This window comes from Pan troglodytes, chromosome 1 (assembly GCF_028858775.2).
Source record: "Pan troglodytes isolate AG18354 chromosome 1, NHGRI_mPanTro3-v2.0_pri, whole genome shotgun sequence".
Taxonomy (NCBI): Eukaryota; Metazoa; Chordata; class Mammalia; order Primates; family Hominidae; genus Pan; species Pan troglodytes.
In genome coordinates, this window is record NC_072398.2 from 177038638 (window position 1) to 177058673 (window position 20036).

At 44.1% G+C, this 20036-nt stretch overlaps 2 protein-coding genes across 18 annotated transcripts in view; one reads left to right on the forward strand and one right to left on the reverse strand.

Moving 5' to 3' along the window:
• Positions 1 to 7053, reverse strand: part of LRRC42 (leucine rich repeat containing 42) — a 22247-nt gene extending 15194 nt beyond the window's left edge. The window contains exons 1-4 of one of the 6 annotated variants that reach the window (XM_054683132.2): positions 6393 to 6884; positions 5117 to 5150; positions 1091 to 1496; positions 469 to 955 (exon numbers count right to left, since the gene is read on the reverse strand). In XM_054683132.2, coding sequence (XP_054539107.1) covers positions 469 to 941 — 473 coding nt within the window. In that variant the 5' untranslated portion in view covers positions 942 to 955; positions 1091 to 1496; positions 5117 to 5150; positions 6393 to 6884. Of the gene's footprint in view, positions 1 to 468; positions 956 to 1090; positions 1497 to 4956; positions 5077 to 5116; positions 5151 to 6392 lie in introns of those variants that run through there. The other 5 variants (XM_003949426.6, XM_054683135.2, XM_063802052.1 and 2 more) reach the window with 5 other exon arrangements.
• IFT25 (intraflagellar transport 25) overlaps positions 6647 to 20036 on the forward strand; it is a 25365-nt gene continuing 11975 nt past the window's right edge. For 2 of the 12 annotated variants that reach the window (XM_513418.8, XM_054683163.1), the window contains exons 1-2: positions 6647 to 6723; positions 12833 to 12945. In XM_513418.8, coding sequence (XP_513418.1) covers positions 12848 to 12945 — 98 coding nt within the window. In that variant the 5' untranslated portion in view covers positions 6647 to 6723; positions 12833 to 12847. Of the gene's footprint in view, positions 6724 to 7108; positions 7142 to 7218; positions 8733 to 12832; positions 12946 to 20036 lie in introns of those variants that run through there. The other 10 variants (XM_001149402.7, XM_063802092.1, XM_009458264.4 and 7 more) reach the window with 9 other exon arrangements.

A 20036-nucleotide genomic window follows, 5' to 3' on the forward strand; every position in this document is an offset into this window, starting at 1 on the left:
GACTTTGAGAACTGCCAAACTTTAGGATATTTGAAATTTTAATCACCCAATCTTTTAAGGTCACTTTTTATCTAATGGTCAGTATCTAGTGGTCTGAAAACCAAAAACAGGCCCAAAAACTCTGGGTACTAATCTCCCCATCTGTAAGAGCATATCAAGAGATATTTGGCAGATCACATTTTGTCTTTTCTATTTTCTCTTTGAAAGCTGTTAGAATAATATTTTCTACTTAATGGAGGAGCTGTGACAACTAATCCTTGTAAAATTATTTCAGAATAAAGTTAAGCGTCATCTAAGAGGTGAGGAGAAGGAAGAGTGATTTTTTCAATATGGTCTTTTACTTTGTATTTGGAAGTTCTAAACTGAAGTGCTATTTGATGAGGGAAGCCCCTGAGCCCACTAAGCCCCAGAGCTTGACAGAATTAACACACCCAATAAAATACCGAATAACCTAATCAGAACACCCACCTGTTTCGCAAACACAGGGAGCAAAGCACCAAACTTCCATAGGCCTCAGTGAATTTCTGTAAAGCCCTCAGCCCTGCACCTGGCTCAGTGAATTTCTGTCTGGCTTCAGCAGCAGAGAACAGCTTTTCGGCAATCTGCTCAGGAAAGCCAATAAGGGAATCAATGTGATCCACATTGTCGGAGATGAAACCCAGGACAAGGCTGAAGAGGGATTTGGCGGAGTACCGAAGATTCCCCTCCCGGGTGTATGTGAAGATGAAATGATCAGTCTTCTCTTTCTGTGCAGTGTCGTCTTCCCTGTTCATGCAAAGCTCCACGGAAAAGCCTTTGGGGAACAGTCTGAAAGGCCTTGGCTTCTGCAGGCTACTCCTGACACCATCCAGAGCCAGACTGACCATGTGCAGCTGCCCATTTTCTCGCATGTAGATGGGCCCTGGGTCCAGGTGGTTTTCTGAGCTGAGGTAGTAAGACATTGCCTTGGTTGCAACTGTAAAAGCAAGGCACAGGGAAGCAAATCCAATTAAAATGCCATTTGTAACATGTAACTTCATCTTGCTGTGCCCAGGGCTTTATGAGCCTACCAGGCAGGCCTGGTGGCTGGTTTAGGAAAAGCAAAACTCACCAGTTGCCTGGGAACTTTGGCATTCGAGGTTGCCTCTATTGCCTCTACCTGGAATGCCCCTTCCTACTCTTCCCTTTTTCTTGTTTATCTGGCCATCTCCCACTCTTCTTTCAAAACCCAGGTCAAGGCTGGACGCAGTAGCTCACGCCTGTAATCTCAGCACTTTGGGAGGCCGAGGCGGGCGGATCACCTGAGGTCAGGAGTTCGAGACCAGCCTGGCCAACATGGTGAAACCCCATCTCTACTAAAAATACAAAAATTAGCCGAGCGTGGTGGTGCGTGCCTGTAGTTCCAGCTACTCGGAAGGCTGAGGCAAGAGAATCGCTTGAACCAGGGAGACAGAGGTTACAGTGAGCCAAGATCGTTTCATTGCACTCCAGCCTGGGTGACAAGAGCGAGACTCCATCTCAAAAAAAAACAAACAGAAACCCAGGTCAAAATCTCATCTTCAAAATTCATGCTAAGGAAGTTGTCACAGATGTCAGCAAAGATTCATTTATGTGTAAATTAATGGCAGCAAGTTTATATTAGCAAAACAATTGGAAAACGACCTAAATGTCTAACAATTGGGATGTTAATACATTATGACTTACACGTACCATGGAATGTGATAAAGCTATTAAAATTATAAATTTTTAAAAAACATGTTTAGACACAGAAAAAAGACTAGAAATAAATAACTCCCTTGCTAGCTTGACACATTCCACACACTTCTTGGTTGCACTCGGTTCACTGTTGTATTTATTTGTTTCTGAGTCTGCCGTCTGCTGCTTTGAGCTCCTTGAGAAAAGGAACCACGCTGAATTCATGCAGACTCTATAACACAGTGTTCTGGCATCTTATAGTCCCCGAGCAGATAATGTGGAACCAACATTTACTCGTTTGCTAAACTTTACAAAGACCAAAAGCAACAGGATTTTTTTTTATCTACAAATAAATACCTCCATTACAAGAGCTACATAAAAACTATTCTAGCCTTTGGAAACTTCATATCTATTAAAGTTCTATTAGGGCAGTTTTAACATAAAAAAGTCAAACAGTTGGGCATTTCTGCAGTCATGTGGGTAATAATATATGCCCAAGAACTAACTGGAATACTTGTTTTCCTCCTGAGTAACCGTGAGATTTCAAAATACATGAAAAATTGCTATGTTACATAAAATGAAGGTATTTGAGGATTATTTCTACAATTTAAAGGGAGAAGAGAGGTAGAATATCATACATGCCTGATAATATCCCTAAAATAATCTGATTGAGTTTTAGAGTGAACCAACTCAGCTTCTTCTGCATCAATGTGGGGCCACAATGTGGCCCTGAAGCCACTTATGAGTGTCAGCACACAATTAGGTCTGTGATCAAAAATGCTGAGTCTCTGGAGATGAAACAATGATCCTGTGTGTGGGAATCAGTACTATCCATGTTTCTCTCAAGGATAATTATGTGTATAAAAGCACATGAGAGAAGAGTACTCTGCCTAGCCCTAGAGCCTCACCCTTTCCTGCTCATCTCCTTATGTCCTACTCTTTGGCCCTGTCATACTACCCAGGTAAACTGGCCATGCTCTCATGTCCCACTGGCCATTGCTCGTTCTGTTCCCTTTGGCTGGAACATCCTTCTCTGCCTACCTGACCTAGCTAATTCCTACTCATCATTAACTTCGTCCCTCTTCTGGGAAACCTTCCCTAACCCCTGCACCAGTACGTGACTGTCTGGTTTTCCCAGAGCACCCAGTCTCTCCTACATAGCACTTAGGACCATGTACTATGTCTGTTCACTTGTTAATGTACCCAGAGTGGTGAGCTTTTTGAAAGCAAGGTACTTAATTTGATTCATCTATCTTTCCCAGGCCTGACATAGTGCCTAGTACTAAGTAAGCCCTCAAAAGATATTTGCTGAACTGTATGAAAGGAAGGGTAAGACCTCAAAGGACAAACTTGGTGCTCTCAGTTGCAGGGCCTGCTGATACTGTTGCTAGGAGCCAGCTCCTTTTCCAGGCAACAGCTCAGGCTCCTCCCCAACTTGCCAGACCCTTCTGCAGGTGGCAGAGGCAAAGCAGACGATGGGAATATATTGCTACTGGTACTACAAGGGGTGGGAGACAACTAAACTAAAAAACAGGGGAAAAAAATCCTGTCACAGTGCCAGCTCTTATAACCCATACTTTTCTCTTGCCAGCATTTACAGCCCCTGCTGCTAAGGAGACACCTCATTTATTCTGAGCTCTTCCTCCAGTAGGGGTGAGCATCTGGACCCTCCAACCTTGCAGACCTTAATTTTGACTGAGGAATTACGGCAGATGTCCTTTGGTCTTTATCCCTGTCATTTAACATTCAGAGCTCCACTCTACTTGTAGATCAGAAAGCAGACGCTAGGTATGGCCCTAAAAAGGACTGACGTGATTTTAACAACAGAAAGACAAATTCTATGGAACATACCCTATTATAGTGGATGAATACACTGTGAACTCCCTGGGCAATGACACAGGGTCTGCCCATCTGTATTGCCCCCAACCCTCACCCCTAACAGTGCCTTCCACAAACACTGTTGTAAAATGGACAAATGGATGGATGGATAGGGTGGGTGGGTGACCACTTCAGATGAAAACTAGAAGTCTGATTCCATCCAGCAGAGGGCACAAGCAGCTTGGGGCTAGAGTAAGGACCCTAACCTGGGCTCCTCAAAATCCCGGCCGCTTTGGCTTCCAGGGATCATTTTCAAAAAAAAGGCACAGTTCTGGTTGTTTTTTTGTTTGTTTGTTTTTCTTTAGATTACCCACCAAATACCACTTATCTTTCTAAATGAGGAAAAAATAAATACAATTTTTTCCTGGAGAGTAAACCCACATCATTTGTCCAGAAGCCACTGGAGGAATTGACTTTGGTTCGGGAATCCTGGCGTCCTTTAATTTCTACTACTAAATCAGCACATCCTGCATTCTCCCAAAAAGGATCTTCCTGAGTCTATGAGGTATGTAACATGATCTAAGCATTAAATTAACATTTGAACCCTTCAAGGCTAAGGACCAGAAAGGCAAGAGAATTCTACACAAAACTTCGCTACTTGGGTTCATTTGTCCGTCACTACTGTACTGGGTGGTGTATTACAAATGGACCTGGTCAGGAGACAGGGCCTGTTCTAAACCATGGTGAAAACTCCATCCAAATTGAAAAATTAAAATACTTAGTCACTACAACAATAACAATGCCCAATGTAGATCGTAGTAGCTGTATTATATATTGGATCAAGAGTAACAGCGACATTTTGATAGTTTCCCAGCCTGCTACAGGAAGGCAGTTTTGTAACCCATACGACAGCACAGAAAAATATTACAATCATGTATGTTCTAGCATTTGGTCACCACAAGCGAGCCAAAGTTACCACGAAGTGTACCATTTCATCAAATGAATGAAACACAGCTGTATTACATTAAAAACTCAGTTCTATACAGCTTTCTTGAAAAAGGCCAGACAAAATTATTGATAACTACACATGACAGTTTTTTAGACCTTGAATCCAGTTTTCCAAGCAAAAAGCATGACTATGCCAGTCAGGTGGACTGGGATTGTCAGGGAGCCCACAGGGTAAAATTGTGAGCTGAATCTACGGCTAATTTGAAGAGAAGAAGAAGAAAATACCTAACTTCAGTAGATAAAGTAAGATAAAAATCCCCTAAGAATAACAAGTTGTAGCAGTAACTATGATGTTTAATGATACTGGATGATGGCTACCATTTATTAAGCACCTACCAGTTGCCAAGCACTGTGTTAGGTACTATATAAAGTGATCTCATGTAATCTTTAATGATCCTATGAGGTCAGTATTGCCTTTTAATAGACAAAGAGACCCACGGAAATAAAATAACTTACTCTAGAACAGAGCTAATAAGTGGCAGAGCCAGAATTCAATCTCAGGGCCGCATTACTCCAAAGCTCAAGCTCTTTCCTTGGCATGATGCTGTTTCTCAAGACTAAAAATATGACATCAGCCTTAAGGATAAAAAAAATGTGAAAAATTAATCTCACCCACCTGTTCGATCCCTCTAGTATTCACTGGATGAACCCTGGAGGGAGGGGGTGGGGATAAGATTAAAAAACAAAAACAAACAAACAAAAAAACAGTGCACATCTGGGGAAAGAGCTAGTGGGAACACAGCCAGGACATTTACAACGAGGCCTCCCTTCTTCCCTCAGCCAGGCCCAAAATGAGCTACATCCATATACCAGGAGAACATCTGCCAACCCATGGCCTTCATCCCAAGGCTGCAGACACTTTTGGTTTATCTGAAAATGCAGTATTCTTGGGAAAATTTCTAACATAAAAACCTAAACAGAAACTAAACTATGGGTAGTTCTAAACCACCAATAACCAACAATCCACCTTCATTGTTCTGTGTGTCCCCGTTCTTCAATTTTCAACTTTCCTCACTACTTTTTTCCTATAATATGCACTTTCCTACCTGCCTTCTCACCCATACCCTTTCAGGCTCCCTACTTCCCCCCAAGAACATGCCAGTCTCTCCCACAACGTGACGCTCTTACCAACTCTAGCGCTTCTCACACCAAAAATCCTAACCCCACTCCCTTCGCCCACCCCAGCTCGCCTGCCCCTTTCAACCTTCAGACCCTTCCAGCCCTTCCGAGCCCCTGGTGAAAGGTGGCTTGCTGTCCCACAGACCCAACCTTCCAACTTCCGATCTCCCAACCTTCACCTGCCTCCCCTTCCTTCCCCACACTCCTCCACCCCCCACTCCTCTCCTTCACCATCTATTCTTCCCTTCTTCCCACTCTAGGGGCTTCCCTCTCCTAGGACCCCAATCTCTCCATCCCTTTCCTTGCTTTCTGTTCTCAATCTTCAAGACCCTCTTCCTTCACGCCTCACTATCCCCAACTTGGCATTCCACACCCCCAACTTTTCTTCCCTGCCCCCAAGACCCCACCCTCTCTATTCCTATCCTATCTCCTTTCCTCCTTGAACCCCTAAAATCCCATTCCCTTCCCCCTTCCTTCTTCCCGCTCTCTCCCCAAGCATGCCTCTCCCCGAGTCCACCCAGGCTAATCCTGCTCCCTGTCCCACCCAGGCCCCGAACCCCAATTCTCACACGTCCCCATAGCCTGCCCCCGCACCCCTACGCCACCCTTAAACCCATCGCCCCCACCAGTATACCTCATCCTCCCCTCAGCCCGCGCCCCGCCGTCCCTCTCGGGCTTCCCCTCCCCCACCCCGCCCCTCCCTAACACCCCGCCCCCGCTCCCACACGCAACCCGGGGCCCCGCGAGCGGCCCGGCCCGCGGCCGCCACCTACTTGTGCCCCTGCCCGGGGCAGCGAGCGGCAGCTCCTCGGTGGCGGCTCCCTCCTCCCGCGGCCCGGCTGACGGGGAAGGGCTCAGCACCCCGGGCACAAAGCTAGGGAGGGTGGGACACAGTGAGGGTGGGAGGAGGGAGGGGGCTGGGGGCAACCAGGCGCCGTGGGACCGCGGGACCGGCGGGGGCGGGAGCAAGGCTGGGCCGGGGAGGCGCGCGTGCGCGGGCCCCGGCACGAAGGCGGGGCCGGACCTGGAGGCGGGGCCGGGCCCGGAGGCGGGGCCGGGCCCAGGGCAGGCGACCCGAGGGCCGAGGGTTTGGAACTCGCAGAGGTGGGCCCTGCGCGTGCGTGCTCGCGGGAGGGTGGATCCCCTGGGTCCTGCAGGCCCCGGGGATAGAGCTGAGCTGGGGGAGGGTAGGCAGCGCGCGCCCCGGGACTGGCCTGGGGAAAGGCGCACGGGAGTGGTTACGCATCTTGGCCCGCGAAGTAATGGGAGCCGGAGAGGGCGGGGCCGATTGTGGGCGGGGCCTGTTGGAGGCGTGGCGCTAAGAGCTAGGGGTAGGAGGGGCCGAGGCCGCCTCGAGGGGGCGGGGCTGAGGCGGGGTGGGGCCTCTGGGAGGCGTGGCGCGAAAAGCTCGGGGTAGGAGCGAGCGCGCCCAGGAACTCGGCGGAGGCCGCCGCGGCGGCGGGGCGGGGCGGGGCTGAGGGCAGGGCGGGGCCTGTGGGAGTCGTGGCGCAAAGAGCTCGGGGTAGGAGCGCGCGCCCGGGAACTCAGCGGTGGCCGCGGCGAGGGGGCGGGGCTGAGGGTGGGACGGGGCTTGTGGGAGGCGTGGCGCGAAGATTTCAGAGTTGGAGCGCGCGCGACCCCGGACTCCGCGGAGGCCGCGGCGAGCAGGCGGAGCTGCGGGTCGGGACGCTCTGCGTGGGGCGGGGCGCAAGGGAGGTTTCGAGCCCGGAAGGTCCGGCGCCCAGAGCTAACGGGAGTCCCAGGCGAGCGGGTAGCGGGGTAGGCAGGCTGGCACCAGAGGGTATGGGGGCCTGGCCGGGCAAGGCAGAAGGACGAGGATGCTGGTGGGAAGGGAGCAACAGTGGAGGGGTGGTGAAGAGACGCGCGGCGGGAGGCGTGGAAGGGCCGCGGCGGGAGGTCTGACGCGGGCCCGCCTTTTCCTCTAGACCCTGGAAGCGCCAGTACCAGCCCACGAAATTCTTTGAGGCCAGAAATAGCGTCTTGATCCCCCAAAAGGGAAAACCAGTTGTAAATCGAAATTAATTAGTCTACCAAAATGTAATGTAAGCTGTCAGCCGCAACGTAACACATCTAGCTATAAATTGTACCTAAGGTCGGGGGCATTTATATATTCTTTACATAATTTGGGGCGGGCCTCCACAAGTCTGAGGCTTTAAGGCCTTGAACTGAGGAGGAGGGTTTGGGATGGAGGTGAGAAGGTGGTGCCAGGGCTGGTTTGCCTGGGAAGCCGTGGCCCTGGCCCCTCGGAGACAGAAGCCTTAGGCCGGGTCCGTGTTTTCTAAAGTACACCACGTTCCCAATGGATGATGCTTGAAGAAAGAGCGTGAGGAGTCCAGCTGTAGCACCAGAACCAAGGGAGCTGGTCAGGGAGAAGGTCCTCTAAGGACTTGACCTGAAGAGGTTTGGGGAAAGAAGGACCACAAAGGGCATGTGAGCTAGCGATGAAAGGGTGAACTGGGGACGAAACCAGTGGCACTAGTTTAGAAGACAGGATAAGGCACCAGGGAATTCCAGGGTCAGGGATTGTAAAAAATGGAAAGGATAGCACCCCAGAGTGTACCACCTTTGGTAAACTGCGGCCCTGAGGAAATTGCCTTGCTCTAAAGGGGTGGGGGATTAGACTACCTCCCAAACCTGCACTTTGTTTTGTTTTTTGGAGACATAATCGCTCGTCGCCCACGCTGGAGTGCAGTGGCGCGATCTCGCCTCACTGAGCCTCCGCTTCCTGGGTTCAGGAGCTTCTCCTGCCTCAGCCTCCGGAGTAGCTGGGATTACAGGCGCCTGCCACCACACCCAGCTAATTTTTATATTTTTAGTAGAGACGAGGTTTCACCATGTCGGTCAGGCTGGTCTTGAACTGCTGGCCTCAAGTGATCCGCCTGCCTGGGCCTCCCAAAGTGCTGGGATTACAGGCGCCTGCCACCAGGTCCGGCTAATTTTTGAATTTTTAGTAGAGAGGGTTTTGGGGTTTCACCATGTTGCCCAGGCTGGTCTTGAACTTGTGAGCTCAAGCTGTTCGCCCACCTCGGCCTTCCAAAGTGTCAGGATTACAGGCGAGTCACCAGGCCCGGCATTGTATGGATTTCTCTAAGGTTGGTTGCCTCTTCTCATTAACTGCAACAAAGACCCTTAAAGAAAACCAAGTCTCTGCCGTTTCTACTTAAGTAATTCTACCCAAAACAGGAAATAGGAAGGGTAATGGTGAATATAGAAGGTGTGAAATGAGTTTTGTATTAAAGCATGTGTTTGCTTCTCTCAGAAAACTTAAGAATGTGAGGTAAGAAAAGAACTGAACATTTGGAGAGTACATTCTTTCCTATTCATCTGCTCCATATCAACCCTAAAGTGTAACTCTTTTTTAAAAAACAAGTTCTCCGCCGGACAGTGACTAGCTTCTGTAATCCCAGCACTTCAGGTGGCCAAGGCAGGCGGATCGCTTGAGCTCACGAGTTAGAGACCAGACTGGGCAACATGGCAAAACCCCATCTCTACAAAACAAAAAAATTAGCCGGCCGTGGTGGTGCCTGCCTGTAGTCCCAGCTACTAGGAAGGCTGAGGTGGGAGGATCGCTTGAGCCCGGGAGGCAGACGTTGCAGTTAGCCGAGATCGAGTCATTGCACTCCAGCCTGGGCCATAGAGCCCAGACCTTGTCTCAAAAAAAAAAAGTTCTCTCCCTACATCTCCAACCCTCACATTTCCACCGCCAAATAGATTACTGCATAGTTTCCCCAGCTTTACACTATTTATACTTGGGACCAATAATTACTTGAGGATGTGCTGTCCTGTATATGATGGTATATTTAGCAGCGTTCTCCCTCCCAAGTTGTGACAGTTAAAACTTCAGATGTTTTGAAGTGTCCCTTGGAGGCCAAAATCTACCCCCAGTCCAGTTGAGAACCACTGGAGTACAGGATAAAGTTCATTGCCATTAACCTGGCTTTTCAGATCTTTCATTATCTATTCCCAATCTACCTTTCCTAAAATCTGACTCAGCCTAAGAGAACTACCAATGCAGGAATCCTTTCTTTGGCTTCCTTCGTAGATTTCTTTGGCTTCTTCCATAGATTATGATCTTTTACCGACTTTTCTTGGACGTTTTCAGGGATGAAAGAAATTTAAAATCTTTACTTTGCACGAAAGTCCTTGTCTCTCCAAAGTCTTCCTGCTTAAAATGTGCATTTGTTGAGTCCAGTTCACACCCCAGGAGGTGTAAAAAAAAAGAAATTTAAATCCTTTTTCCATTTGTGAGCACCACTGAGAGTAAAAATTATAGTCGCATTTCTGTTTTTCACCTTTTTCTATGTAATATGGTTTATAGATCATCATGAACTTTTTACTCTCCTCCGAACAATATCACACCTGACAATGTCCTACTTAAAACGTACTACCCAGAACTGAACACAGTATTCTGGATGTGCGTCACATGATGTTAGCACATAGCATATTATACTGTTAGTTTCATGCTTATTCATCTTCCTTGACTCTGAGCTTGAAGGCAAGAACCAAGTCTTAGTCACTTAGGTTGTTGTATTCATCTTTGCACTGCTAGCACAGTGCTTGGCCCTTTGTTCAATTGGTGTTCAAAAATGTTGATGGAATGTGGTACTTCCTTAACTCTAAGATAGCATTCCATTACCTTTAGGGACAGATAGAGTACACTGTTGCCTTATATTGACTTTGTGGTCAACCAAACCTATATGTTTTATCAGATCAGAGGTTGGCAAACTTTTTTGTAAAGGGCCAAATAGTAAATATTTCAGGTTTTATGGGCCTTATGGTCTTTCACAGTGACTCAGCTATGTCACTGTAACATATAATCAGCCATAGGCAATATATAAGTGAATGAGCATAGCCACTTTCCAATATAATTCGTGGACGTTAAAATCTGAGTTTCATGTAATTTTTGTGTGTCACAGAATATTTTGATTTTTAAAAATATTTTAAAATGTTAAACACATTTTTAGCTTGTGGGCCATACAAAAACAGATGGCAGGCTAGATATGGCTCACAGGCAGTAGTTTGCTAACCCCTGATTTAGACCAACCCTTGTATGATTGATTTTTTTCAAAACTGAGTATAGGTTTTTACTTTTATCCTTATTAAATATCTTACTCATTGCAAGTCGTCTTTCTAGCTTGCTCATTTCTTTTTGAATGCTAATTCTGTCACCTAGCATATCAGCTGACATCCCAGCTTTGTGTCTGCAAAATTGATAAGCATACTTTGTGCATCCTTAATTAATAAAAATGTTGAGTAGGATAAGGATAGAAGTCCTCCACAAGTTCATTTTCTTTGAGTATAGCCACTCAGAGTTAGAAATATCTACCTAGAGTACTAGCTGTCACCCAATTCGTATTTCTCTGTCGGGTCCACAGGGTATCTTGAGAAGCTTTGTCTGAAGCTTTGTTGAAATCTTTAGAACATGTTCCAAATGGGTAGAAATTCCATCAGACAAACAGAAATATATAGGTTTGGTATAGCTTGTAAACTAATGTTACTGCTACTTCCAATTTTAGTACTTCCTTGGTTACATTTTCAAGGTTACCATTTTAATAATGAAATTTAATAATTTTAGGATTTTGTCGAGAATTAGCATTCAAGTTTATCAATCTGTATTTACAGAATTCACCATCTTTCTCCTCTTAAAACTAAGGCTTGACAATGTTCATCCCACACTGGTTCTCTGGTATCAATAGTGTCGAAAACTGTGGTAAGATTGGTAGAGAAAAAAGGCACAAAAAATTAAAATATATGTTTTTATTTCTTACCAATGTTACCACACTTTTAATACTATCAATACTAGTTTTTAAAATATAATAGAAAGTGAACTTTATGCTAATAAACAAAAACTAAGAATAAATGCATTTTTATAAAATATTGATATTGGCCGGGCACAGTGGCGCATGCCTTTAATCCCAGCACTTTGAAAGGCTGAGGCAGGAGGATCACTTGAGGCCAGGAGTTTTAAGACTAACCTGTGCAAGCCGGGCGCGGTGGCTCACACCTGTAATCCCAGCACTTTGGGAGGCTGAGGTGGGTGGATCACAGGGTCAGGAGTTTGAGACCAGCCAGGCCAACATGGTGAAACCCCGTCTCTACTAAAAATACAAAAATTAGCCGGGCGTGGTGGCTGTTGCCTGTAATCCCAGCTACTCAGGAGGCTGAGGCAGGAGAATTGCTTGAAACCGAAAGGCAGAGGTTGCAGTGAGCCAAGATCGCACCATTGCACTCCAGCCTGGGCAACAAGAGTGAGACTCCATCTCAAAAAAAAAGACTAGCCTGTGCAGCATAGCAAGACCCCATCTCTACAGACAAAAAAAATTTTTTTTTGGCCTCCCAAAGTTCTGGGATTACATGCATAAGCCACCACACCTGGCCTCTACAGAGAATTTTTTTAAAAATTAGCTGGGCATAGTGGCATACCTGTAGTCTCAGCTACTTGGGAGGCTAAGGTGGGAGGATCACTTGAGCCCTGGAGTTCAGGGCTGCAGTGAGCCATGATTGCTCCACTGCACTCCAGCCTTGGTGTCAGAGTGAGACCCTATTTCTAAAAAACTAAAACATAAAATAATGAAAATTTTTAAAAATTTTAAGAAAAGTAGGGAAATTTACCTTGCCAGACATTAAGACTTTATACCTTATTCTGTCATTTTGCTTTTAGTCTGTATCTTTATATTTAGAATGTATCTCTGGAAAACAGTATTTAGTTGTTTTTTTAATTTAATAATTGAATGTTTATTAACACTCAATGGAATAATTGATGTATTTTTGCTTAAATCTGTGTTCTTGCTATTTGTTTTCTATTTGTCCCATTTTTCTTTATTCTTTTGTTTCTCTTTTTCTGCCTTCTTTCAGATTAATCGAGTATTTTTATCGGGTATTTTTATGGTATTCCATGTTGTTCTCCTCGGTTGACCTTCTTCCTGTACCTCTGTGTTTTTTTTTTGTTTGTTTGGCTAGGGTAGCCAGGGACTTATTTTGTGAAGCAGAGTAGCAGAAATAGTCATGTCTTATAGATTATCCCTGGGAGAGGTTTCTTACCTAAACAAACATGTTAGAGTCCCTCCCACATGTTGAATAGCTTGGGTGTTAAACCATCTGCTAGGCAACAGCCTTTCCTTCTCACTTCGTTTTCTCAGATAAAGTTTAGAGAATCAAGAAGTTGCTTTTTTTGTTATTTTTTAATTTGCAGGTTAAATACTTTAAGATGAGAAAAATTGATCTCTGTCTGAGCTCTGAAGGGTCCGAAGTGATTTTAGCTACATCAAGTGATGAAAAACACCCACCTGAAAATATCATTGATGGGTAAGAGTTACTATACTTTGTTGTTTACAGTCTTAAATCGGTGAATCCCTTGAGTACTTGGACTGTGTTTTATAACAACTTGCCCTATTAAACATAGTTTAATAAATGTTTGGTGGATTACCTGATATCCACTTTTGGTACCATTTCTGAAACTAATTGAGTTATGTATATTTAGGTTTTTGATCCTTTTCTTTATAATGCCTAAACTGAACTCTTGATACAAATAGGTTTTTTTAGAAGTGGTTTACCAAGGCAAAAACTCAAACAACTTCATTTTATGGAAGTGTAAATTTTAAGGTCTGGTTATGGTTTTACTCTGTTTTTCTTGGAATAAGAATGTAAATATTGGCCGGGCGCGGTGGCTCACGCCTGTAATCCCAGCACTTTGGGAGGCCGAGGCGGGTGGATCACGAGGTCAGGAGATCGAGACCATCCTGGCTAACACGGTGAAACCCCGTCTCTACTAAAAATACAAAAAATTAGCCGGGCGTGGTAGCGGGCGCCTGTAGTCCCAGCTACTTAGGAGGCTGAGGCAGGAGAATGGCGTGAACCCGGGAGGCGGAGCTTGCAGTGAGCCGAGATCGCGCCACTGCACTCCAGCCTGGGCGACAGAGCGAGACTCCGTCTCAAAAAAAAAAAAAAAGAATGTAAATATTATAACTTCCTATTTACTACCTATTTCCTTACTGGTCTAAGTGATATCTTTGCAGAACTGAATGCTTCATTCCTTGCTATCGTGTATTGTTTTGCTTCTCCCCTTTTTGATATCCTTCCAATTTCTACTCTTCATTGTGCTAGAGCTTTTTCTAGGTAGATATTTTTCTAAATATTGTTCTTAGACTTCAGATTCCAAGAAAAAGCAGTTAATGGGAATGGGAGGACTCCTTTTTTTTTTTTTTTTTTTGAGACAGAGTCTCACTCTGTAGCCCAGGCCAGAGTCCAGTGGCACCATCTTGGCTCACTGCAACCTCCACCTCCCAGGTTCAAGTGATTCTCCTGCCTCAGCCTCTTGAGTAGCTGGGACTACAGGCGTGCACTACCACACCTGGCTAATTTTTGTATTTTTTAGTAGAGACGGGATTTCACCGTATTGGCCAAGCTGGTCTCAAACTCCTGACCTTGTGATCCGCGCACCTTAGCCTTCCAAAGTGCTGGGATTACAGGCGTAAGCTACTGAGCCCAGCCTGAGAACTCTTTTTTTTTTTTTTTTTTTTTTTTTGAGACGGAGTTTCGCTCTTGTTGCCCAGGCTGGAGTGCAATGGCATGATCTCGGCTCACCAAAACCTCTGCCTCCCAGGTTCAAGCGGTTCTCCTGCCTCAGCCTCCCGAGTAGCTGGGATTACAGGCATGCGCCACCACGCCTGGCTAATTTTGTATTTTTAGTAGAGACGGGGTTTCTCCATGTTGGTCAGGCTGGTTTCGAACTCCCGACCTCAGTTGATTCGCCCGCCTTGGCCTCTCAAAATGCTGAGATTACAGGCGTGAGCCCCCTGCCTGGTGGAGGACTCCTTTTTTAATAGTTCTGGCTTATTACTTTCTTGAACCCTCTTTCTTGGTATATGTACAATGAACAGAGTTTGACTCATAGAATCATCTAATTGTAGGACTGGCGGGACTTATGGGTTTATTTTGCCAAAACCCTTTATTTTAGAGTTGTGGTAAGAGAGGTCTAAAGAGGTTAAGTACTACTTTTAATCATTGAAGGCAGAACTGGTTGTAACAGAGGTTTTATGATTCTTTGCATATCTTGAAGCCCATGTATCTGGATGAAATTCTAGCAACTCAGCCTCTTCCTTGAAGCGTAGTTGTCATCTTTATGGCAACTGACTTTTCTCCTCAGATTCGTTTATCTCTTTGCTGGGCTCCAATAACATTTGGTATCTACCTCTGTTACCTTACTTTTTCCTTTATTGTATTGTTTATTTTTAATGTTTGTTCCCTCTCTCAACTGTGAATTCCTGTAAGTCAGAGACTATTTTTATGAGTCAAACTTGACTAATACTGGAAAGTAATCAAAGTCTACACACATACACACATACATATAAACACATATATATGTATATATTACTGTACATTTGCATAGGGCTTTATAATTTCATAGATACTTTGTCAGTTGACCCTCACAGTAATCTTGGGGAATAAGAAGCACAAAAAAGTATTTTCAACCCCGTTGTAAAGATGAAGAAAAGAATGATCAGATGACTTGCTCAAAATAAAAATGACTTGCTCAAAATTACACAGATAAGCAAGAGGCAGAATCAACTGACACTCATGTCTTCTAACTTGTACTTCGGGGATCTTTGTGCTACACTAGGTTAACTCAAATTTAGTTTGAATAAAAAATTCAATATCCGCTTTTTGCCTGTGTCCCTTCTTTCTTCTTCTTAGTTGTTTACTTCCTGAAATTCAGGTAATAGTTACTATCCTACTCTGTCTTGGAGTAGAAAAATTAATGTGGGAACTGCTTTAAGGATACACAGAACTGAGGAGATTTGCCTTAAGTTGTTTGCCAGAAATAGAGGACTTTCCAGAAACACTCCTTGATTCTGATTGGAGATAGATTCGTTTTCTAAGGCAAGATCAATTTACCCTGCACTACTTTGGTGATCTTTCTCTCAAGCGAGTATGTTCATATGTTTATAGAACATTAAGATTAGCTATTATATATCGCAGTTAATATTTTAGGCTCTGTCCATCTTGATGAATAAAGACATAATATTTTTTAGATTAGACAAAAACTGTTAGTACGGGAAAACATGGAATAATGTAATTACTGTCCTGATAACTGAACAGAATACATCGGGGACTTTTAATCCATATGCAGTTCCAGAAAATATAATTAGACTGTATATTGTAGACACTAAAAGTTAATTTCTGGCCAGGCGCGGTGGCTCATGTCTTAATCCCAGCATTTCGGGAGGCTGAGGCGGGCAGATCAGTTGAGGTCAGAAGTTCAAGACCAGCCTGGCCAACTTGGCAAAACTCTGTCTCTATTAAAAATACCAAAAAATTAGTGAGGTGTGGTGGCGTGCACCTATAGTCCCAGCTCCTTGGGAGGCTGAGGCACGAGAATCGCTTGAACCCAGGAGGTGGAAGTTCAGTGAGCTGAGATCATGCCACTGCACTCCAGCCTGGGTGACAGAGCGAGACTCTGTCTCAAAGAAAAACAAAAAGTTATTTTCTGTTCACAGTTGCTTTATCTAAATAGAGTAACCATAGGAGTATTTGGAGAAAACAGTGCTATAAATGTGTCCCTACAGGATAATGGAATATTGTTTTATGGCCCTGTTCCAAACTCTCCATTCCTTCAGAAATAAGAGTTAAATAAATAGCTGGGCATAGTGGCTGAGGCAGGAGGATAGCTTGAGGTCAGGAGTTTGAGACTAGCCTGGGCAACATAGCAAGACCGCATCTCTAAAAAAAGAAAATGATTATACTTCTACTTTTCCTCTGCCGTTTGTGTTTAATGTGTCAATGAAAAAGGGGAAAAGAAGTTCTACACTAGGAAAAAAAAAAGCAAAGTAAAAAAGAAGAGAGAAAATCAGTCCTTTTGGTGTAGTGTAGAAGAATACTATATTTAGAATTAAAATTCCTGGGTAAGTGAACTATGTGTTATCTTGGTCAAAGAGTACATATATTACTCTTTGAGCCTCGGTTACTGATCTGAAAAATGGGGATAATACCACCTTTCCTGCTGACCTCAGAATTGAGAAAAAAATCACATGAGATAATCCATGTAAAATAGGTGTTAGCTATAAATTCGTATTTAAAAGAAAACTACCACTTTGATGACTTCCTTATACATAATTACAAGATTTAGTTAGATGTCTTTTTTATTTTTTTTGAGACAAGGTCTTACTCTGTCACCCAGGCTGGAGTGCAGTGGCACAATCTCGGCTCACTGCAACCTCTGCCTCCTGGGTTCAAGCGATTCTCCTGCCTCAGCCTCCTGAGTAGCTGGGACTACAGGCATGCACCACCATGTCCGACTAATTTTTGTTTTTTTGAGATGGAATCTTGTTCTGTTGCCTAGGCTGGAGTGCAGTGGCACGATTTCGGCTTACTGCAATCTCTGCCTCCCAGGTTCAAGCGATTCTTCTGCCTCAGCCTTCCGAGTAGCTGGGATTACAGATGCACGCCACCAGGCCTAGCTAATTTTTTGTATTTCTAGTAGAGACAGGGTTTCTTTTTTTTTTTTAAGAGACAGGGTTTCACCATATTGGCCAGGCTGGTTTCAAACTCCTGGCCTCATAATCAGCCCGCCTCAGCCTCCCAAAGTGCTGGGATTACAGGCATGAGCCACTGCACCCGGCCTAGTTAGATGTCATTTTAAAATTCAAGTGATATTTTATGTTATTCTATTGGTTATGTTCATTGAAAGCATCCAAAGAAAAACATGAGGCAATTAAAATTAATGAATTTCAATAAGTAAAATTTAAAATAATATAAATATGAAAGGAGATTGTAAAATATTAAGCATTTTATAAAAACCCAGAATTTTGAGTTAGGAGAGCTGGCCTTGGCTGGGCAAGGTGGTTCACACCTATAATCCCAGCACTTTGGGAAGCCAAGGCAGGAGGATCACTTGAGCCCAGAAGTTTGTGCCACTGTACTCCAGCCTGAGTGAGAGAGCAAGACCCTGTCTCTTAAAAAGAAAAAAAAAGTAGTTCTGGCCTTTTTTTTTGGGGGGGGGTAACAACTTTATTGACATATTATTCACATACCATACAATTCGCCCATTTAGAATGTACAACTCAGTGGCTTCCAGCCTATTCATGGAGTTACATAGCCATCTCCACAATCAATTTTAGAACATTTTCATCATCCCAAAAAGAAACCCCACACAAGAAACCCCACACTTGTTATCAGTCACCCTGTATTTTCCCATCCATACTAGCCCTAGGCAAGCATTAATCTACTTTGTTTCTGTAGATTTTATCTATTGAGACATTTCATATAAATAGAACCATACACATGTGGTCTTTTGTGACTGGTTTCTTTTGAAACGGTGTCGGAGTGCAGTGGCGCAATCTTGTCTCACTGCAGTCTCTGCCTCCTGGGTTCAAGCGATTCTCCTGCCTCAGCCTCCCGAGTAGCTGGGATTAAGGCAGGCCCCACCACATCCGTCTAATTTTTGTATTTTTAGTATAGACGGAGTTTCACCATGTTGGCCAGGATGGTCTTGATCTCTTGACCTCATGATCCACCTGCCTCAGCCTCCTGAAGTGCTGGGATTACAGGCGTGAGCCACAACCCCCAGCCGTGACTGGTTTCTTTCTTTCGTTTTTTGTTTTTTTGAGACAGAGTCTTGCTCTGTCATCCAAGCTGGAATGCAGTGGTGCAGTCTCAGCTCACTGCAACCTCTGCCTGCTGAGTTCAAGTGATTCTCATGTCCCAGCCTCCCAAGTAGCTATGACTACAGGTGTGCACCACTACACCTGGCTCATTTCTGTATTTTTAGTAGAGACAGGGTTTTACTATGTTGGCTGTGCTGGTCTTGAACTCCTGACCTCAAGCAACCTACCTGCCTTGGCCTCCCAGAGTGCTTGGATTACAGGCATGTGCTAACACACCTGGCCTGGTTTCTTTCACTTACATGTTCTCAGGGTTAATCCATGTTGTAGCACATATCAGTACTTCATTCTTATTTATTGTCAAGATTTCATTGTATGGATATAGCACATTTTATTTACGCATTCATCAGTTGATGGACATCTGGGTTGTTTCTACTTTTGAGCTGAATTTTTCCCAATTTTATTTTAAAATACCAACTTATAGACCCAAAAAACTCAGCAAGCCCCAAGCTAGATAAATACAGACATTGTATCTTAGTCAAACTGCTGAAAAAGGAAAAAAAATTTAAAATAGCTAGAAGGAAATAAAAACTATTATATACAGAGGAACAATAGTGCTAATGACAGCTGACTTTACGTCACAAACAGTGGAAGCCAGACAACAATGGAGCAAAATCTTTTAAATACTGGGGAAGGGAGAAACAAGCAAATATTTAAAAACCCTGTCAACCCAGAATTCTGTGTCTAGCTAAACTGTCTTCCAAAAATGAAGATAGGATAAAGGCATTTTTCATCACAAGTAGACCTGCATCATAAGGAATGCTAAAGGAAATCCTGCAGGTTGAAGAGGTATAATATTAGATGGAAAATCAAACCTATAAGAAGAAATTAAGTGTACTGGAAATGATAAATATTTGGGTAAATATAAAAGACTGCCTTTTTTTCCTCTTTTAATTTTTTTGAAAGATAACTGACCACTTAATGAAAAAAACTGTATTATGGGATATATTATATATGTAAAATATATGACAACAATGGCACAAAAGTGATGTTCAGTGTAAATTGACTATCATGAGGTTTTTATGTTGTAACCTAGAGAGCAGCTATTTCAAAAATTTCTAATAAAGGAGGTATAGCTAAAAAAAATAGAGAAATTAAATGGAATTTAAAAAAAATTATTCACTCAGAAACAGGAGAGAAGAAACAGGACAAGAATAGGAGGGAGAGACAAAAATGAATAGCAAGATGGTAGACTTATACCCAACCATATCAGTAGTTACACTAAATATCAGTGAGGCTAAACACTCCAGTTAAATATCAGATTGTCAGACTGGATAAAAATCCAAGACCCAAATATATATTGTCTAAAAGATATGCATTTTAAATATAAAGATATGAATAGTTGAAAATAAAAGGATGAAAGAAGATGCATCCTACAAACAGTTTACATAAGAAAGTCGCTGTAGGCCGGGCGCGGTGGCTCACGCCTGTAATCCCAGCACTTTGGGAGGCCGAGGCGGGCGGATCACGAGGTCAGGAGATCGAGACCATCCTGGCTAACACGGTGAAACCCCGTCTCTACTAAAAATACAAAAAATTAGCCGGGCGTGGTAGCGGGCGCCTGTAGTCCCAGCTACTCGGGAGGCTGAGGCAGGAGAATGGCGTGAACCCGGGAGGCGGAGCTTGCAGTGAGCCGAGATCACGCCACTGCACTCCAGCCTGGGCGACAGAGCGAGACTCCGTCTCAAAAAAAAAAAAAAAAAAAAAAAAAAAAGAAAGTCGCTGTAGTTATATTCA